Raw genomic sequence first — 20,219 nt, 5'->3', positions numbered from 1 at the left:
GCTGTGGTCCACATTCTCAGCTCTCCCTAGTTCTGGAATCCCAGGTCTTTGCAAAACTCATTCCTGCATTTATACTATCTACTCCTGTTAGAATTTTATAGGTTTCTATAAGATACCCCTCAGTGCTCCTGAACTTCTAAATCAATTTATTAGTGATTTATGTTTTAGATTAGATTAGATTAGACTTACAGTGTGGAAACAGGCCCTTCGGCCCAACAAGTCCACACCGACCCGCCGAAGCGCAACCCACCCATACCCCTACATTTACCCCTTACCTAACACTACGGGCAATTTAGCATGGCCAATTCACCTGACCCGCACATCTTTGGACTGTGGGAGGAAACCGGAGCACCCGGAGGAAACCCACGCAGACACAGGGAGAACGTGCAAACTCCACACAGTCTGTCGCCTGAGTCGGGAATTGAACCTGGGTCTCAGGCGCTGTGAGGCAGCAGTGCTAACCACTGTGCCACCGTGCCGCCCAAGTTTATGGACACTTGTCTGGAATCCCTTAGAACTGGAAATACCTTCTTGCGTCTACTTTATCGCCATGCTTTGCAATTACAATATAATTGAATATGATTTATAATATACACAATCGGATATTTCTTCTAAAGAAACTCAATCTGTTCATAAATACCTGATAGTGAGATCTCCTCAGTTCCAGTATCATGTTTGTCAACCTTTTATCTCATCTTCCCCAATGTCTCTCCATCCTTATTCATTTACAGACTTCAGAACTGCACACATAATACTGTGACTGCAATTAGTAAGTGTAGCATCATATCAATCAATACCAGTGATTTTGATTTGATGGATCAGATTTGGATTGTTGCAGTTCCTTGTCACTGTACGTCCTGCAATACCTGAGCACACATTGCAATAATCTGGTTTTGAAGGGCTGGTCACTGTGTCCCCATTAGCTGCATCATTGATTTTTCTATTAAAAAAAACGTTCCTGTCACTTGGACTTTGACCCCCGAAACACAGTCTTAGAATCAAATTGAAAGCTCAAGGTGAGAATTCTGGGTCCGATGTATGTCATTCTGCTCCTCGCTATTCAACAGGAAAGCAGAAAGCCAAAGTGGGGAAGTACAAGGGTCAGAAAATGAGGCTGTGTTGTGTCAGTGCCCCGATGATGGCCAATTCATTGCTGGCTGATTCCTGTACAGCCGATCCACTTCTTGGGAGGGTACCAGAAAGGGCACGTGCGGGAAAGCATGCAGAGTTGGCATATCATGGCATCACTTAATGCCTAATACCGACTTGGAGCCTGGCCTGCCATTTTGGGTTGAACTTTACCTTCCCTCTCTGGCGGGAGGGAGGTGCTGTTGTACCATGTGACTCCTCTCCCAGCCTACCCATAATTAATAGCCACTCAAAGGCCTCATTCTATCTCCCATTGCTTTTATTGGATGGAGGAGGGGAGGTGAATAGTCACACCACCCACAGGCCAGGTTGAGGCGTGGGGTGGGGAGGGGGGTGCAGGTTGAAGGAGGGATGGAGAAGGTGCATAATATCACATTGAGGCCGATCACAACAGTGTCAGTCACTGCTGGCTCAACAATTCACACCATTGTCTCAAGAAATGCAGGTGTGCCTCTCTCCCACTCTCCCTCTCCGCTCCTGCTTCCTTGATCTGGATGAGAGAAGAAAGTGCCAGTGAGTGTGGTCCGGGATTGTACCCGCTACAGGTAAATAGTTGCTCATGCGAGGAAGCTACGAGACATGGAATGAGACTGGAAAGCAGCTATGGGGAACGCGTAAATGATCAATGAATCCACATTGTTTGAGATTGCTGATGGGTGTGAAGGTGATATGGTCATTCTGCAGGGCAGCCTGGTGCAGTGCAATGTGATAGATATATAAACGGGAAGGGTTTAGAGGGATATGGGCCAAATACTGGCAAATGGAACTGGATCAGTTTCGGATATCTGGTTTGGCATGGAAGGATCTGTTTCTGTGCTGGATAACTCTATGTGTCTAATGATTGAGAGATGGAATTCGAACATATAATCACTGACACCAATGCCTAGTGGAAGCCCATTCTTTTTATGCAGTACCAAGGTACATTCCTCACATTGACCTTTGATGGTTTCCTAATCCCATATCCTCAGGAGTATCTGTCTTGAGGGCCTTGTGGCCCTCCAGACTGTGACCACTCCTCTCCACCTCCTTGCCTGAGACACCCAGCACCACATCAGAGAATCCAGGAAACCCCGCTCTATTCTTAATACCTCTCATGAACATTTTTGGACGCTCTTCCACAACTAGAGTACAGTTCCCCAGCTAGGCCTTTCTCTTCACATTTTCGATCAAGCCTGCGCGTCAATCACTTGCTCATTGCTCATAACCTACAATATCAAACTGAGTCTAATTCTGTTCTTTTTCTCAACTTCCTTGACTCTTTCATACCCCACCCCACTCCAATCCCACTCTCATCCCCTTTAAGGCTCTTTCAACAAGAAGGACTGCAGTCAGAAATGTAAGCCCCGGAACAACCGCAAGACTTTGAACCAATCTGGTGAAGCCAGTTCCAGCAGAGGGGCCAAGCGGCTTCTCCTGGCTGCCAACATTACCCTGAGACGTGGCAGAACACTATCCAAAGAAAGGGAGCAGTGACGGATGCAACTCTGGGATCTTGCTTGACACTATCTTTTGGGCCTACTGCAGCACGTCACTTCCTGTTGGTGGTCTGCGAGTGCTCATGCACCACACTGCAGTGCAATAGGAGAGAAAATAGATTCCAGGGAGGTGGCGGGTTAGGATAACATCATCGCATGATTAATCCAGGCTATCACCCTCAAGAGAAATGGGTTCAAATCCCAGCATGACAGATGGTGAGTAAAATCTGAAATTAAAAACTAGCCCAATCATGCGACTATAAAACAGTTATCATAAAATCCCATCGGGTTCACTAACTTCCTTTAAGGATGGAAATTCTGGTTGACATGTTGCCTTTGAGATGTCCTGGCAAGCTACCTAGCTAGTATTGCAGTGGTTCAAGCTGCTAGCAATTGGAGGTGGGCAATAAATTTTGATAATTGCATCTTATAAATGAATCAAAATAACAATTTGAACAACGTCACAGCCAGCACACTCGTGGCAAGTGGTGGGGAGAAACTGCATTCTAAACGTTATGTAATGTATTTGTGCTAATGAACAGAAACAAGTACCTGAGATTCCCAAGTAATGACAAATAAAAGAGCCATCCACCCAAACTACAAAAGCTATTAGTCCCCAAGGCTGTGTATCAACAGTTATTCTTCCCCTGGACAACTTGACAATGGAACAAGCTGCCAATAGTCTCAGCCCCTCCACGTGAAACCTTCAAGATCTATCTCTAAGGTTATCTCCTGTTCCCATTATCAGGACTAGCACTTCAGAAGGTCTCCTGCTCCTCAGATGCTGCCTGACCTGCTGTGCTTTTCCAGCACCCCACTCTCGACTCTGATCTCCAGCGTCTGCAGGCCTCATTTTCGCCTTCAGTTGGTCGTGTCTGGTCTAGCTGGAGCTGCCCATCTCTGATGGAATATGAGCCTCTAATGATGACCCCCTACTCCTTGAACAGAAAGTGCTGCAGTTGAAGTGATGAAGAACTCATTCTGAAACTCATGGATCAGACTGAGAAGATAGCCTTTCGATACAGCCATTCCACATCATTCCAGCGCACGTTGTGATGTCATGTTGAAGGCTGAAACTGGATTTAGTTACCCATTTGTAGTATAAATTCTGAGACACCAACCAAGCAATGAAATGGCCTCAAATTCAATGAAGCTGTACCGTGAGCACTCACCCCTGCCCCACAAGAGAGTGAATGTATTCTACTCAAATGCAGCCACTTACTTGAAGAGTTGAGATAGTAAACATAAGAGCAATCTGGGGAGAAGGACCCAAAGGCGTCAGGCACATACCTACACAGAGGGTACAAATCGGAATGGGTTAAGCCAGCAGACTGACTGACACCAGTTGGGTGCTGCAATGGGAAGATGGCACAGCCAATTATTTCGGGAGGAAGACAGCTACGAGTGAACAGCTTTTTTACCCTGACTCATGATTTTGTGACTAGCGTCGCCAAAATCCACCCCACCTCACCCCACCCCCCGACAGGGGGAAAGGCATTCAGTGTATTCCTGTCCTGCAAGGCCCATTCTGAGCAGATGGTGAAGTGTCCCTGAGGAGTCAAGGAGAAGGGGCTGAGAGCGACATGCAGTTACATTCGCTGCAACCCACTTCCACCACCACCGAATTTTTCCTGGGATGAATTTGCTGTAAGCTCCAGCTCAATGGCAGCTTTCCTGTCTCTGAGTTCCAACTTCAAGACTCCACTTGCCTGCCTTTTCCTGTTATCCTTTGAGTCCCTTCCTCATTAAGAACCTGTCTGTCTCTTTGAACTTTCTTCATGACCTAGCCTCGACATCTCTCTCGGATAAAGAATTCCAGAGATTCACTGCTCTCTAAGTGAAGAAAATCCTCCCAATTTCTGCCTTAACTCATCTCTGTCTTACCTCTGAGATCTGGCACTCCAGTGATGGCCTATCCCACCAGGTGGAACAACCTTTATCGATCTACCCTGTCAAGCCCTCTCAGTGACGTATACATTTCAAAAAGGTGGCCTTGCAATTTTCTAAACTCCAGTGAGTGTAGACTCGACCTCCGCTCAACCCCTCCTCCTAAGAAAATCCCTCCATCCCCTGGATCAACCTAGTCAACCTCATCTGGACTGTGTCCAATGGCATGGGGAGGCGATAGCTTAGTGGTATTATCACTGGACTGTCGACCCAGATAATGTTCTAGTGGCACAGGTTCAAATCCTGCTACGGCAGATGGTGGAATTTGAATTCAATAGAAATTTGGCATTAGGAGTCTAATGATGACCATGATTGTCAGAGAAAAACCCATCTGGTTCACTAATGCCCTTTAGGGAAGGGAGCTGCCATCCTTACCTGGTTTGACCTACATGTGACTCCAGTCCCACAGCAATGGGGTTGACATTTAATTGCCCTCTGGGCATTTAGAGATGGACCATAAATGCTACCTAGCCAGCGATTTCCTTATCCTATGAATGAATAAAGGCAAATAAAAGTACATCTTTCTCTGGATCCAAACGGCTTACAGTATTCTAATTGTGGTTTGATCGTTCTTTGTCTTGTTTATAACAAGACTAGTGTACTCTATTCCCTTTGAAATACAGTCCACCCTTCATTTTCCATTCTCTATTTTGGGCAGACTTATTAAAACTACAAGCTGAACTTGAATGTTTTTAGTGGTTCGTACAAGAAGATCCAAATGATCTCTGTGCTGCAGTTTTCTGCAATCTTTTTCAATTTAAGTAATATTCAGCACTTCATCCTTCCTGCCAAAATGCATAAACTCAGCTTCCCCACATAATATTCCATCTGCCAAGCTTTTACCCACTCGCTTAACCTGTTTTTATCCCTCAGGCAGACTCTTTGTGTCATCCTCATCACTTGCCTTCCCACCTAATCTTGCGTTGCCCGCATACTTTGCAATAGTATTTTGAGTGTTGGGGTGGTACTCCACCAGTCACAAGTTGCCATCGTGAAAATGCCCGGTACATTCGAACTCTTTTGTATTAATCCTCTATCTATACGAATATACTGCCACCAATATTTTGGGCTCTTATTGAGAACTCTTCTGTTCGGTACCTTATCAAATGCCTTTTGGACATGCAACTCTATGACATCTACGGATTCCTCTTTATCTATCCTGTTTGTTACCTTGTCAAAGAACAGTAATAAATTTGTCAGGCATGATTTTCCTTTAATGAAGCCATTCTGCCTCTGCTTGATAATGCTGTGTATCTCCAAATGCTTTGCTATACAACCTTTACAATAGACTCACACATTTACCCAATGACAAATGTTCAAGACCAACTCCAGAGGCTTCTCCTTAACAGTTAGTAGGGCACTAGATGATACACTGTTGGAGATTAGATTGGATTCCCTACAGTATGGACACAGGCCCTTTGGCCCAACAATTCCACACCGACCCTCCAAAGAGTAACACACCCAGACCCATTCCCCTATATTTACCTCTGACTAATGCAATTAACACTACGGGCAATTTGGCATGGCCAATTCACCTGACCCGCACATCTTGGATTGTGGGAGGAAACCGGAGCACCCGGAGGAAACTGACGCAAACACAGGGAGAATGTGCAAACTCCATCAAACCTGATCCATGGCCACTGTGAGATACATGAAATATTAAAACAAAGGCCCTTCCATGGAGGGATGGCATTGTTTGGCAAGGGGGTTTCCCTGCTCAATATTGATCACTAAAATGGATCAGCTAATCATTACTACACTTATAATTCAGACAGTTTGTTTTGTATGAAGATGGTTGCTGCAGTTCACATATTACAATGGTATCTACAGTTCACTGCCATGAAGTGCTTGGGAATTCCTGCAGTCACGAAAGGTGCTATAGAAATGAAAGTTTTCTTCTGTCAGGCTCTTTGGTGAATCCAACATTAGTTCTCAGAGCTCTGTGTGGTGGCTACATTGTAAATGGTCAGAGGATAGGGAAAGACAGTCTTGAGCGAAGTCTTTATAGATTTGCTGGTGATAAAAGTCGTAAGAGGGCACTGAGCCAGTCCCACAAAAGTAATCTTTCCACAAACAGACAGACGCTGCCACAATTATTAATAACACAAATCAACTGAGCTTGGGATGACTGCAGAGAACTGCTAGATGACATTAGAAAGCTTGCCAAGAATTAGATTGTGTCCAGTTGCTGTTTCAACGTGAAACTGGAGCCAATTGACAATTTTAGAAGGAGGTGACCCAGTGGAAGAGAAGGTGCCTTAAACCTTCAGGATGAAGGCCAAAATAATCAGAGACCCGAGTGTTTCTTCACGGGATGTAAATATCCAGGTGATGTAGGAGGAAGCAAAATCATTCCATCCAGTTCTGGGACCTTCCTTATGGCAAAAACACCCAAGTTAGAAACAGGGAAAGGGATATGTTTCAGACTCAGTGCATTCAGACATTCCCAGGTCAAGTACGGTCTACTGTAGACTAGACAGTAATGCCTTTTGAAACTATTCTCCTTGGCCTCACAGGGAGATCTGTCCCCACCTTTCCCCTTCCCTGACTATCTTACTCACCAATCATGCCAAAATGTACAATTCCATTTATTAATTTACAGCCGAAAGATGAAAGTGATAAATCTACTGTATTGGACACCATGGATGAAGAAAAGGAATTCGATTTGTATTTATTGTTCACAGCCCCAGGCGATACCAAAGCACTCTGTAGCCAGTGGATTAACGTCTGAAATGTGCACATTGGATTTCAGTGATGTTGCAATTGATTCCGTAAACCCCAGTTTTCAACAAAATGTTTGTGATCACTTGGCCCACCAGATCTCTATCGCAGGCTCCCAGTTCTGCTGCAAGCCCCATGTGATGTGCTAACTACTGACTCTTACCTGAACCCTTACACTTACACCAGCCTAAATGAAGTGGGTGATCCTGTATATATAAAGAGGGATTGGCTGTCATGTTCTATTTGGGGACAAAGTGCAGAATGAAATCCAAATGTGACTTGTGTCAAGACCATGACCCATTGCAGTCTAGTACATGGACCAGCCAAGCTACTGGATAATTTCCATAATCAAGGCACTTGCTAATATTTCAGGATATTTTTACTTACTGCAGTTAATTGAGCATGTCAGCGTAGGATGACAAGGCTCAAAGATATCTCTCTCTCCGAGGCTCTCCCATCTCTCGCTTTCTATCTCTTGTCCATATTTCTCTCTGTCTCTCTGTTGTTGTCTCCTCTGTGTCTCTCCCATTGCACTCTCGTTTTTTTCTCTCTCTTTCTTCCCAATTTTTTCTTCTCTCCTCTTCAGATTTCCACTCGCCTCTCTCTCTCTCTCTCTCTCTGTCTCTCAATTTTTCTCTCCCTGTCTCCCTCTGTCTCTCTCTTTCTTTCTCTCTGTCTGTCTCTCCTTCCTCACTTTCTCCTAGTCAATTAGAAACCAGTCAGTTATCAAATCTAGATAAATGTAAAGTGCTACATTTTGGAAAGGCGAATCACGGCAGGGCTTATACAGTTAGCGGTAAGGTCCTGGGGAGTGTTGGTGAACAAAGAGACCTTGGAGTACAGGTTCATAGCTACTTTAAAATGGAGCCGCAGGTAGATAGGATAGTGAAAGAGGCATTTGGTGTGCTTGCCTTTATTGGTCAGTGCATTGAGTATTGGAGTTGAGAGATTATGTTGAAGCTGTACAGGACATTGGTTAGTCCACTTTTGGAATACGGCGTTCAATTCTGGTCTCTTTACCAGATGATGTGAAATTTGAAAGGGTTCAGAAAAGATTTATAAGGATGTTGCCAGACTTGGAGGGTTTGAGCTACAGGGAGAGGCTGAACAGGCTGGGGCTGTTTTCCCTGGAGTGTCGGAGGCTGAAGGGTGACCTCATAGAGGTTTATAAAATCATGAGGGGCATGGATAGGGTAAACAGACAAGGTCTTTTCCCTGGTGTGTGGGAGGCCAAAACTAGAGGGATAAGAGGAGAAGATTTAAAAGGGACCTAAGGGGCAGTGTTTTCATGCAGAGGGTGGTATGTATATGGAATGAGCTGTCAGAGGAAGTGGTGGAGGCTGGTACAATTACAGTATTTAAAAGGCATCTGGATGGGTACATGAACAGGAAGCATTTAGCGGGAAATGGGCAAAGTGCTGGCAAATAGGAATACATTAATTGAGGATATCTGGTTAGCGGAGTTGGATGTGTTGATCTGAAGGGTCTGTTTCCATGCTGTACCTCTCTAGGACAAGACAGAAACAGGCCATTCAGCCCAACACTACAATTGGTGTCTGACACACACACACACCTGCACAGACAGAACGCTGGGGCTACGCGGTCAGACCTGTCAGTGCCTGTTACACAATCATCATCAAACGGTGAAATAGGCCATTCAGCCCATTTAGCTTATGTGAGCAGTTCAATACAAAAGCAAAATACTGTGCGTGCTGGAAATCTGAAACAAAAACAGCGAAAGTATTGGAGAAACTCAGCAGGTCTAGCTGTGGGGGTTTGTGGAGACAGAGAGAGAGAAAAACAGAGTTAACCTTTTCGGTTAAGCCTACCTCCTCTTCAGAATTGAAGAGAGGTGGAAAAGTGATTGATACTGTAGTGAGAATGGGGAGGAGCAAGTGGACCATAACGATAGGACTAGAGGGTGAAGGAGATTTGAGATCACAAGTATCAGAGAACAAATGGTAAAGGGATCAGTAATGGATTCAGAGACAAGATCCAGAGTAGGTGTTACTATCAGAATAAAGGACAGATCTGACTGAAGGCAGAAACTGGAAAGCAAGATACAGACACTAGAGGAAAAACATATCAAAATAGAGGTTGGAGTTGTTGAACTCAATGTTAAATCCTGAAGGCTGTAAAGTGCCTCAATGGAAAATTAAGTGCTGTTCCTCCAGCTGGCCTTGGGTTTCACTGAAGCCCTACAGTTGTCCCAGGACAGAAACATGAATGTGAGTGAGATGGATGCCGAATGTCAGAGGGTTGCTTCCAGCCTGAGCAGAGGTGTTCTACAAAGTGGTCACCCAGTCTCAATTTGACCTTCCCCGGAGACCAAACTGTGAGCAGCGAGTAAACTAGATCAGAGACGTACAGGCAGTCTGCTAACAAGGGCAATTCCTGATGAAGGGCTCATGCCCAAAACATCGAATCTCCTGTTCCTTGGATGCTGCCCGACCTGCTGCGCTTTTCCAGCAACACATTTTCAGACTGCTAACAAACCAACATTGAGAGCTCTGGAGAATCTCAGCAGCTCTGGCAGCACCCTGTGGAGAGGCAGCGGGGAGACAGAGTTAACGCTTTGAGAATGGATTGACTCTTCTTCGGAACTGCCAGTTCACAAAAGGTTTCCTTAAGAACCTGGAACATAAGGAGGGAGGAGGGTCTCCTGTGCATGCAGTAGGAAGGTGTGGTTGAAGTGGGATGTATTGTTGGGGGTAATGGAAGGCACAGCGTTTTTGCTGGCATTTGCCTCCACATGAGCCTCCAATCTAGTTGAGGTCCTCTTGTTCAAACCCTCTTTCCATTTCAATCCCTTTAAAATAATTCACGGATTTTGTTTCAAGAATGGTTTGTGCTGCAGATTCCAGTCTACGATATATTCCAGTCTACGATATATTCCAGTCTATGATATATTTTTCCTACTCCACCCAGTTAGCTTTTGTCATGTCAAACTAACTGGCACGCATGGTGGCTCAGTGGTTAGTACTGCTGCCTCACAGCACCAGGGTCCAGGTTTGATTCTAGTCTCGGATGACTGTCTGTGGGGAGTTTGCACATTTTCCCCGTGTCTGAGTGGGGGTGCTCCGGTTTCCTCCCACAGTCCAAAGATATGCAGGTTAGGTGAATTTGCCATGGGAAATTGCCCATAGTGTTCGGCACATTAGTCAGAGGGAAATGGGACTGGGTGGGTTACTCTTCAGAGGGTTGATGTGGGGGCTGAAGGGACGGTTTTCACACTGTAGGGAATCTAATCTTTGGATATTACATGCAGTGAGCAACTCTTGATTTCTGTAAACTTTAGAATGGCTGGACTCGGCACACTTTATACTTCATATCAACCTATTGTCACTTCTTTTCACTCCATTTCAAAACAAACACTTAGAATCTGTTTGAGAGATGCTGATGCTGTATCCAAGCCAGTTAAAGAAAAAATATTTTAAACATCAAAGTCTGATCAGACATGATCTGTGATTTCCGCTGGACTGAGATAGTTTGAGGTTTTTGGCAGAGACAGACCTGTCAGGTAAGTGAACGCAATCTTTGCAGGAAAAAGCACAATGTGACACTGTTTAACCTTGGGACAATGTCATCTATCTTTGACTGAAACTCATATTTGAATTTATTAATTTATCTGTCCTTTACTCTGACAATGGGAGGAAGTGAGGGCTGCAGATCTGGAGATCAGAGTCGAAGAGTGTGGTGCTGGAAAAGCACAGCCGGTCAGGCAACATCCGAGGAGCAGGAGAATCGATGTTTCAAGCATAAGCTCTTCATCAGGAATGAAGAGCAAAGGTAGTTCCTCTTGCGCAATTTCTAAAACTGGTTTTATTCTTTATTTGGGAGCATAGAAAGTTAGTCATAGGCTTGGAGGAAGGACTACTTTGACAAAGACAACATCCTGATGAAGAACTCGAAACGTTGACTCTCCTGCTCTTCAGATGCTGCCTGACCGGCTGTGCTTTTCCAGCACCACACTCTGCAATGCTGGTCTGACACAGCCAATATTGTCCGCTCTGCATCTGTGTAGACTCGTGTGTTGTGCTTGGGCCGTAATCATCGCGAGTTACAAAACCGCACGGTACTTGGAGATGAGTAAAGCTCCACGTTCCTACCTGGAACCTTCTTGGCCCAGATGATCATGTGCACCAATTCCTTATCAGCCAGGTTTGTGAGCAAAGTCATCATGGACGCCTCGGTGAAGGGTTTGCCGGGGTCGTGTTCGGAGTAAACCATAGGGGGCTCGGCCTCCATCAGGGTACTGAGAATCTCGTCCGAGGTCATGCCAAGCAGGGAACTGTGCTTGGTGCTCCTCTGCACTGGGCTCACGCTGCTGGAGCTCGGTCTGCTGGTCACTCCCGTACTCTTAATGACGTGCTCCTTCTCATCTTTCCTCCGCTTGTGCTTCAACATCCGGCCACCCCGACGGTCCTTACGGATACCTGGCAATGTGAGAGGAGAAAGGTAACAGTCAAACTGCTTAAGCCACTTCAAGGAGACAAAGTTAGTTCCTCTTGTGCAATTTCTGAACCTGGATTTAATGAAGCACTTGAGGATCTTTATTAGGTAACATAGAAAGAGCACATTACAAGCTCTGAGGCAGGCCTACAGAGTTAATTGTTAAAATAACATACCTGAACTCAGTGAGAAAACAGGAAGGTTTCTCAAGATCTAGTGAAGGGCAGGGAGAAAGATCTCCATTTGATGACCTAATTTTACTGACAATAAAATACTTCATAGAATCATCATCATAAGGTAATAAAAAATTTTATGATTCTTGCACAGCAAGATAACATTAACAGCACCGTGATAATGACTGGATGCCCTATTTGTTGGCATTATTTGAGGCAAACGTATTGTCCAGGAGAATGGGGAGAACCACCCAGCTCTTTGGGAGTGGTGCCTCAGAATTCTTTCTGATCCCTCCCTCAAGGGTACAAAAGCCCTTTGTTTAATGTTACATCTGATAGGCAGTTCCCCTGACAGTGTGGCCCTCTCTCCTTGCTGGAGAAGAATCCTCCATTATGTGTGAGGGTCACAGACTTGTGTTTGCTTCATTTATTCTTTCCAGGGATGTGGGCTTGTCTGGTAGGGTCGGTATTTGGTGTCTAAATCTCATTGCCCTTGGCCGGCAAAGTCATTTCTTAGGGCAGCCAGCCACATGAAACGGATAGAATTTTACACCAATCAGCATTGAATTCATGGCCGCTCCCATAGAGAATAGTTTCAATTCCAAATTTTTATTGAAGTGAACTTGAACCAGCTGCCATGGTGGGATTTGAAACTATGTCTCCAAGGTATGAGACATCACCACGAGGTCACAATCTTTTGTAAGATTAGAAGATTGGGGGTGGAGATAGATGTTTCTGATTGGCCTTCCTGTTAAACATTCTCTCTCTCAATACTCCCTTCTGCTCTGCGCTAAATGTGACTTCGATCCACAAGGCAGAAAACTGCAGGCAGGGGAGTAACCAAAGACTGAATCTCACCATATTTAGAGAAAATGTTGTGGAGGGTTTCTGTCTGTGAGGCTCAGAGAGGTTTCCTCACATCCCAAACTCATGTCATTAGCATACCACATCCCATTGGCTCCCTTCACATCGAATTCCTGCCCAACTCTCTCACTCACTGTAGCTGAAAGTACTGCTGCTGTGATATGCCTGGAATTGAAACTAGTCTCTATGATGGCGACCATGAAGTCAACACCGATTGGTGTAAAATCCCAATCTGTTTCACTGATATTCTTGAGGGAAGAAAATGTAGCCTCCTTACCCGGTCTGGTCCCAGTTCCCAATGCCATCTTTAAAAGGCACTCAGTCAAGTGCTAGTAGATCACAGCTGGGCAGCACATTTCATGATATTTGACTCAGATACAGCAGATAAAGGAATATTGACAGTTCACTATGCAGAAAGGGACCTAGAGGTCCCAGGGAATGGGGTGGACATCTTCTCCCAGCCCATCACCTCCCAGGTTAGCAGCGGCAGTGATGACACCAGGCTTTACCTAGGAATCATAGAATCCCTACAGTGTGGATCAGGCCCTTCAGCCCAACAAGTCTACACTGACCCTCTGAAGAGTAAATCCCCACCAGACCCATTCCCCTACTACTCTACACTTACCTCAGACTAATGCACTATAACTTTCACATCTTTGTACTGTGGGCAGAAACCGGTACACCTGGAGGAAACCCACGCAGACATTGGGAGAATGGGCAAACTCCACACAGGCGAATCGAACCCCGGTGAAGTGAGGTAACAGTGCTAACCACTGGGCCACCATGCCGCCCTATGGCCCAATGTTGTCACCTGTGTCAGTGAGATCTCAGCTGTCCAGGGGATTGCCCAGCGGAGGATGAAGGTCAATGTCCTTCGCCACTCCACTGGCAAATACCTCTCTCTCTCTCTCTCTCTCTCTCTGTGACTGCACTCACCTCCCACCAAGGCTCATGCTCTATCACTCTCGCTATGACATACAATACCTTCCCTTGCCCAGCTAACATCCCCACACCATCAACATTGCTTAGCCTCTGTGCTGTCTACGCTACACACGCAGGACCCCTCACCATCTTTCCCCTATTTTCGCCAGCATTGACAACCTTCATCTCACTCCATCCTCCCCACTCCATCATTCCAGTCTACAACAGGGCAGAAAGGGTCAGGACGGGTCATGGGGTTTTATTCATTACCTCATATAAAGAGAGGATCTGCCCTGAGTGGGTGACTAGCTGTGTCCAAGTCCCTGGACGGATATTGGACGTGGTCCTTTACTGACCGAGCCCAGAATTCCTGGCTGCAACCTGCTTCTCTTGACTTGACTGGAGACTACAACCCTTCGACTTTAAGACATGGCCATTCAATTGACGCACATGCAGTGCACTAGCTTCAACAGCTGTTGCCATGGACGCAGGTACGAGATTGACATAGTGTGGGGCCATACAGCAACACGTTCACCCTCTTGGCTGATCATTGCTTTGGGTCAATGCTAAAAGGCAAGGTAAGACAGGAGTACTTTGCGTCTGTTAGCTCTGGCTGAGGTAGGAATTGGGGGGTTGGAGGAGGCAAAGCAAGTGAAAGGGGAACCAGGCAGTACAGGCAATAGGAGGGAATGATGGGACGGGGACAAACAAGCCACTTTAGTATCCTGTAACAAGTCCATATTAATAGTGTGAAGTATGACCATGTCACGATATGGTTGGATAGTACAATCATGTATATTAGTTCTACTATGATTGGGTAATCCAGTCATGTGTGTATGAGTTTGAACATGTATGGATAATATAGTCATGATTGTTTTGGAACGTGGAGTTGGTTTGGACGAAGACAAAGGTTAAAAAGTGTGCAAGGCTTTAATTGGAATTTGTAACAGTGAAGTGGAAGCATCTTATCAGTAAGAGCTGTATAAAACCTGAGCTGTTCTGATGAAGATAGGAATTGTGTGCCATTTTCTTGATGCATATTTCTTCCATGCATGCATGAGTAAGCTTATAAAAAGAAACCTGAGTGTCACCTGGTCTAAGAGGAAATGAAGGGTAGAATTCAGCCATAACACAGAGTTTGCTGCTTACATCCCGGTAGGCACCAAAACTGCCCTGAGATACATCCTGGTCCAATCCTTGAGGTGGGAACCTGTCCCTAGTGTGCAACCTGTCCAACACTCAACTTGGTGTTTGCGACTTCCCAAGTGCAGCATTACAGTGCAGCCCTGAGGATGGGAGCTGGGTTGTGATGGTCAGAGATGTTGGACTGTGTCAGATTTCAGTGTACATGAGGTGGGCTGTGTGCAGCAATGCCCATAGCGTATGTCCCAAGACATTGGTGCTGGGTGTCCAAGATAGAGGTCTGGGGGAGTAAGCAGGGCCTGGGCTCGCCAAGTACCCACTCCGACGTCCATGTTGGGAATTCTCACGTCTCGCTTCTGCCCAACAGGTGATAGAATAGAAGACTGAATATTAAGATTAGCTAGTAATGACAGTGGTAGTGAGTAATAGGCCTCTTGCCGCTCAGGAGTAAGAATCTTGTTTTGAGATCTGGAATTTAGCTGGAAAAGCCTGTTGCTCAAATATTGTGAAAGGCCTCACTGGATTCTCACCTGATTCTCCCTCACTTCTCTCCGTAGCCCCCATCACTCCGGGACTGGGAAGATTCTTGCCTGAGAAATGAGTGAAAACTCCAGCGATTTGGTAAGGATCGTCATACGCTCAAACCAAGCCGAGAGGCGATTTTGGCCAGAACTAAGCGTTGTTACGATACAGGTGAGCAAAGTGCTCCAGCTGAACTGCAGCCTTTGTGCTCGTTGTATCACATCCCAAGGTGTGATTAGATTAGAAGCTCCCACCCGTTTGGAAGCCCAGAGTTGATGATACTCGAGAAGGTGAAAGGGAAATGATTTACCTTCAATTCCAGCCCATTTTTACCTCAGATATGGAAATTTAACAAGAGGTATTGGTGCAGAGGAAGCTATTCAGCTCCTCAAACCTATTCTGCTCAATAGATCATGGCTGATCTGTGCCTCAAATCCATTTGCTCTCCTTGAGAACTCTACCCAACAATAATACATTCACTTCAATCTTGAGTGTTGCAACTGATCCCCAACATTTGAGGATTGTTGCTATCTTTTGTGTAGAAAAAATCCTTCCTAATTTCTCCCTGGACGGGTCTAATGCTTATGCCATCACACCCTTATTCTGAATGCCCCCTCAGAAGCGATTATTTCTCTGTCTGTACCTTATTTAAATCATGCAAACATCTCAGTTAGATCTCGTCTCAACTGGCTACATGTGCCGAGTGGTAGGATTCACAATGCCACATGCGAGAGAGAGAGAGAGACTGACTGCCATCAGGAAACTGGGAAAATAAGAAGCCGGATGGATCGAAAATCTGTCTCTGTGTGGATTAGGCCAGATGGCCCCCATGTATTTACCCGCCTCTCACACTCCCACCCAATGGAGATGCCCCTGGGGAAGCTACTGTGTCCCCATACATGGTATGAGGACCCACACCCCACATGCAGACCCCCTGCCCCTCTCACTTCTCCCGATTTTAGGATTCCCAATCCACCCGGAACCCTCCCTCTAGCTCCAAACCTTTCTTGATCTTCTCACTGAGAATTGCAGGTGACTCCACTCCTGCCCTCCCAATCCTTCTCCCTCGGAACCCTCCGGAACTGCTGAAATTGGTCCGAAATTCCAGACCAATCTACAGGGCACCAGGTGACCAAGACATGGGATAAAAAGGGGACAATTGTGTGTTTTGCTTTGATTGTTGTGATTGTAACAAGATTACCAAGCTGGATGTCATAGGATATGGGTTCCCTGAGTGGGCCGGTTAATCTGGTCCAATCAGGGAGCTCTAGCTGATATAAAAGTCTGAATGGCAGGGACATTGACCCCCTGAGTGCCTGACTCAGTGAGAGACTGTGCTACTGTCAAAGGCTATGCATTTGTGAATAAAGGCTGATTGGTGATGGGATACTGGCCTTTGCAGAGTTCTTTCCTCTCCTAAGGATTTTGTTTATTGGATATAAAAATTTTGGGGACGTGGTGACGAGGGATTTTTGATTGATGTTCACTGAACTACAGTGGGAAGATGGCACTTTACCAACATGTACAGGTTAACAACCAAAAGGAGAAATGCGGAAGTGGTGCATTGTGGGAGGAAGGGGAGGCAGGAAGTCATGTGATAATACCTCCAGGACTATCTCTAACCAGAGTTGACTCTGAGCACATCTATTTCCCTCTAGCATCTTCCAGTTCCAATTAAAGACCTTCTTCCAGAACAGAGAGTCCGCTTTTCTCTCTTTCTCTGTAATCGTTGTCTGGCCTGCTGAGCATTTCCAGTACTTTGTGTGTTTATTTGGGACGATGTTGTTGATGGGTTGGAGGGGGGGGGGGGAGGTGAGTAGAGCCAAGCAGGAGAACAAGGATATACCCTGTCATGGCTGCAGTCCTGGGTCGTACACACTGATCCAGAAACTTTAGGCTGGAGGGGTCATGTATTTTCAATTTCTTCATCCAAAGACTCATAACAGTCTACAGCACAGAAAAAGGCCCTTCTTCCCATCAAATCTGTGCTGGTCACCAACAACCGCCTCACTATTCTAATCCCACTTTCCCGCAATGGACCCACAGCCTTGTCTGGCTTGGCATCGGAAGTGCACATCTAAATACTTCTTAAATGTAGGTTTTAAATATCTCTTAAATGAAGGCTGTACCATCCTTTCAGAGAGTTCCAGATTCCCACCACCTTCAGGGTGAACAGCTTCAGTGGGGAGCCTGTGGAATGCTCTGCCACAGGAAGAGGTAGAGGCCAAAACATTGAATGTTTTCAAGAAGGAGTTAGATATTGCTCTTAAGGATAAAGGGATTAAAGGGTACAGGGGGAAGGCAGCACTGATGTGGATGATCAGCATGATCCTACTGATTGGTGGAGCAGACTCGTAGGGCCGAATGGTCTACTCCTGCACCTAGTTTCTGTTTCTGTGTTACTTTCCTTAAAATCCTGGAGATCTGGAAAGCAGTCTCTCAGAATCCTGTTGGAGTTAATTAACCTTGAAGAAATTACTTCATGTTCCTGGAATTTTCTGCTCTTCAGAACTTGATTAAGAAGCTTGGCAACTTCTTGAATAAGTAAGTAATAGCTGTTAAACTACCTTAGGCTTGATGTGATTGGCTAGATCTGATCTACTAAGAGCTAACAAAAAATCCCACAGAACAAACTCTCTCATCAATGGAAGTATGACAATCAGAAAATTGTAATAATTCTTTTTTATTTGGAGAAATAAATGACCTCTCATGTTTAAAAATGAAAAGCATACCTCACCAAAGCCAACAAAGCTAGATTATCTGATTATTTAGTTTGTGGGATCGTGCTGTGCACAAATCGTTCACCAGGCACTGCCTTCATTACCACAGGGACTGCAGCATCAAAATTACTTCAGTGGCTGTAGGTATGATTCCAATATGCCTCTGCTTCAGAAACCTGAAGAAACATTCCAAAGTAGAGTCATCTAGGCCTTGGAACATTAACTTTCTCTCTCACTGTCAGACCTGCTGAGTTTCTCCAGCACTTGCTGTTTTTATTTCTAAACCATTCCTCATGCTCAGTTTTATTAAGGTAAGATTCCATGGAAATGGTTGAACTTCCAGGCCATTTGGTGGTGTTGGTGCTTTCAGCTGAAGCCTCACATCTCCAGGAACTTTCATATCTCTCCTGTTCAGATAGTTATCCCAGTGCCTTTCAGTGATGTTCTAGCCTCTACTTCCATACAGGTCAAGAATCTTCTGTTTCTCATTCCAATTGGTCTCCATTGTCTGGCTTGTCATTCTCTTATCAGTGGAAACTAAGTAAGGTCCCCAGCTTTCACTCTCTCCTGTGCTGGCTCTTCCTCTCTCAGTGCTGCCCTCATTCAACTTCTTTAAGTTACTCCTAGATTTGTTGGGAATGCTAGTCCCCATATCTGCCCCCTTCCCCAATCTATCTCTCACCCCTTCACACCATGAACCAAACTCCTCACTCCCAATTGCCATTCCTCACTCTTCAACTCCCATCCATTCCTCTCCTTTGTCCCCTCATTCTCCAGCTCCATTGGTCCATCTCCCTCTCCTTCAACCTCTGATTCGCAGTCACTCTCTTTCCTCATAGCCCTGAGCCTCTGACTCCCCCCCAATCCCCACCCTAAGTCTCATTCCCTTGCTGCTTACTCACTCCTGCCCCACGGCTGCAAGGAACAGGAGGTTCATTCGCAGAGATGTCATGGAGTTTGGGGGTGGGAAGGCTGGTGAAGGAGAGGGATTTGCAAATCAGCAGGCGTCTTGATAGCCCGTCCAGAGCAGTCCTGAGGGTGGGCAGGGCTGCCTTGCCAGTGCAGTCGGTCCCCAGATGAAATTCTGAAACAACGCCCTCTTGGATGGACATAAAAGAGCCCTCATATTACTGTTTCCAAGAGTTGGCAGAGTTAAGAGCTGAAAATGTGTTGCTGGAAAAGCGCAGCTGGTCAGGCAGCATCCAAGGAGCAGGAGAATCGACGTTTCGGGCATGAGCCCTTCTTTTCAGCTCTGATCTCCAGCATCTGCAGTCCTCGCTTTCTCCTTGGCAGAGTTAACCCTGACATTGCGGCTAACATCTGTTCCCTGATCGACATCACACAAAACAAAAAGTTGACTCTCTGCTCACTGTTACGTTGCTAGCCAAATTCATAACGTTAAAAAAAAGTACTCTGAATACGAATGTTAGTGTGTAGAGACGTCAAAGCAGAAGAAATACATGATCTGCTCATTTACGCTGTTGCTTCTGGGAGTTTTTGGCACAAATTGGCTGCAATGTTTCCTACGTTACAGCAAGGGTTACACTTTGAAAGGTATACGTTGGCTGGAAAGCACTTTGAGATATTCAGCCGTCACGGAAAGCAACAGAAATGCAAGATTGGTTTCTCTTGTATGAACTGTATTCCATACCATTACTTCACTGGCATTTCCCTTATGTTCCAGAAGGGGGGGATAATGAGTACTCTTCAGAGACGAGGACAAATGCATGCATACCAGCCAACTTGTTAATTTACCATGAAATTCACGACTAAACAGACCACCATGTAATTTAATTCTTACCATGCACTAACAGCATCAAACATAATGCAATTTATCTTTTGACAAGGAGCGACCTTGAACTCAATGATCAAGTCGTTGATCAATGTTTCCTGAGGATGATAAAATTTTTTTGACTATTTCAAACTCACAATTTCTGCAAGCATGCCCTGCCTGGGGGGAGAGAGAGAGAGAGAGAGAGAGGTAAGATAAACTCTATCTCTTCTCAAACTCTCTGAGCTCAGCTCTTTGAGTTGCGAAATCACAACTAGTACTTTCCTGGATAGTGGGAAAGTGAGGATTCCATGTTAGAATGAAAACACGGATGCTGGAAATCTGAAATGCAAACAAAATG

General features: G+C 45.5%; 1 protein-coding gene across 1 annotated transcript in view; it reads right to left on the bottom strand.

Annotated features, from left to right (window-relative positions):
* The window catches only part of esr1 (estrogen receptor 1), a 305,431-nt gene that overhangs the window by 105,229 nt on the left and 179,983 nt on the right, over positions 1 to 20,219 (bottom strand). Inside the window, exon 4 of the mRNA XM_060831156.1 lies at positions 11,402 to 11,728. Coding sequence (XP_060687139.1) covers positions 11,402 to 11,728 — 327 coding nt within the window. The remainder of the gene's footprint in view (positions 1 to 11,401; positions 11,729 to 20,219) is intronic.

This window comes from Hemiscyllium ocellatum, chromosome 10 (genome assembly GCF_020745735.1).
Source record: "Hemiscyllium ocellatum isolate sHemOce1 chromosome 10, sHemOce1.pat.X.cur, whole genome shotgun sequence".
Lineage (NCBI taxonomy): Eukaryota > Metazoa > Chordata > Chondrichthyes > Orectolobiformes > Hemiscylliidae > Hemiscyllium > Hemiscyllium ocellatum.
Note: the sequence above shows the minus strand (reverse complement) of the source record. Positions and strands in the feature narration are given on the sequence as shown.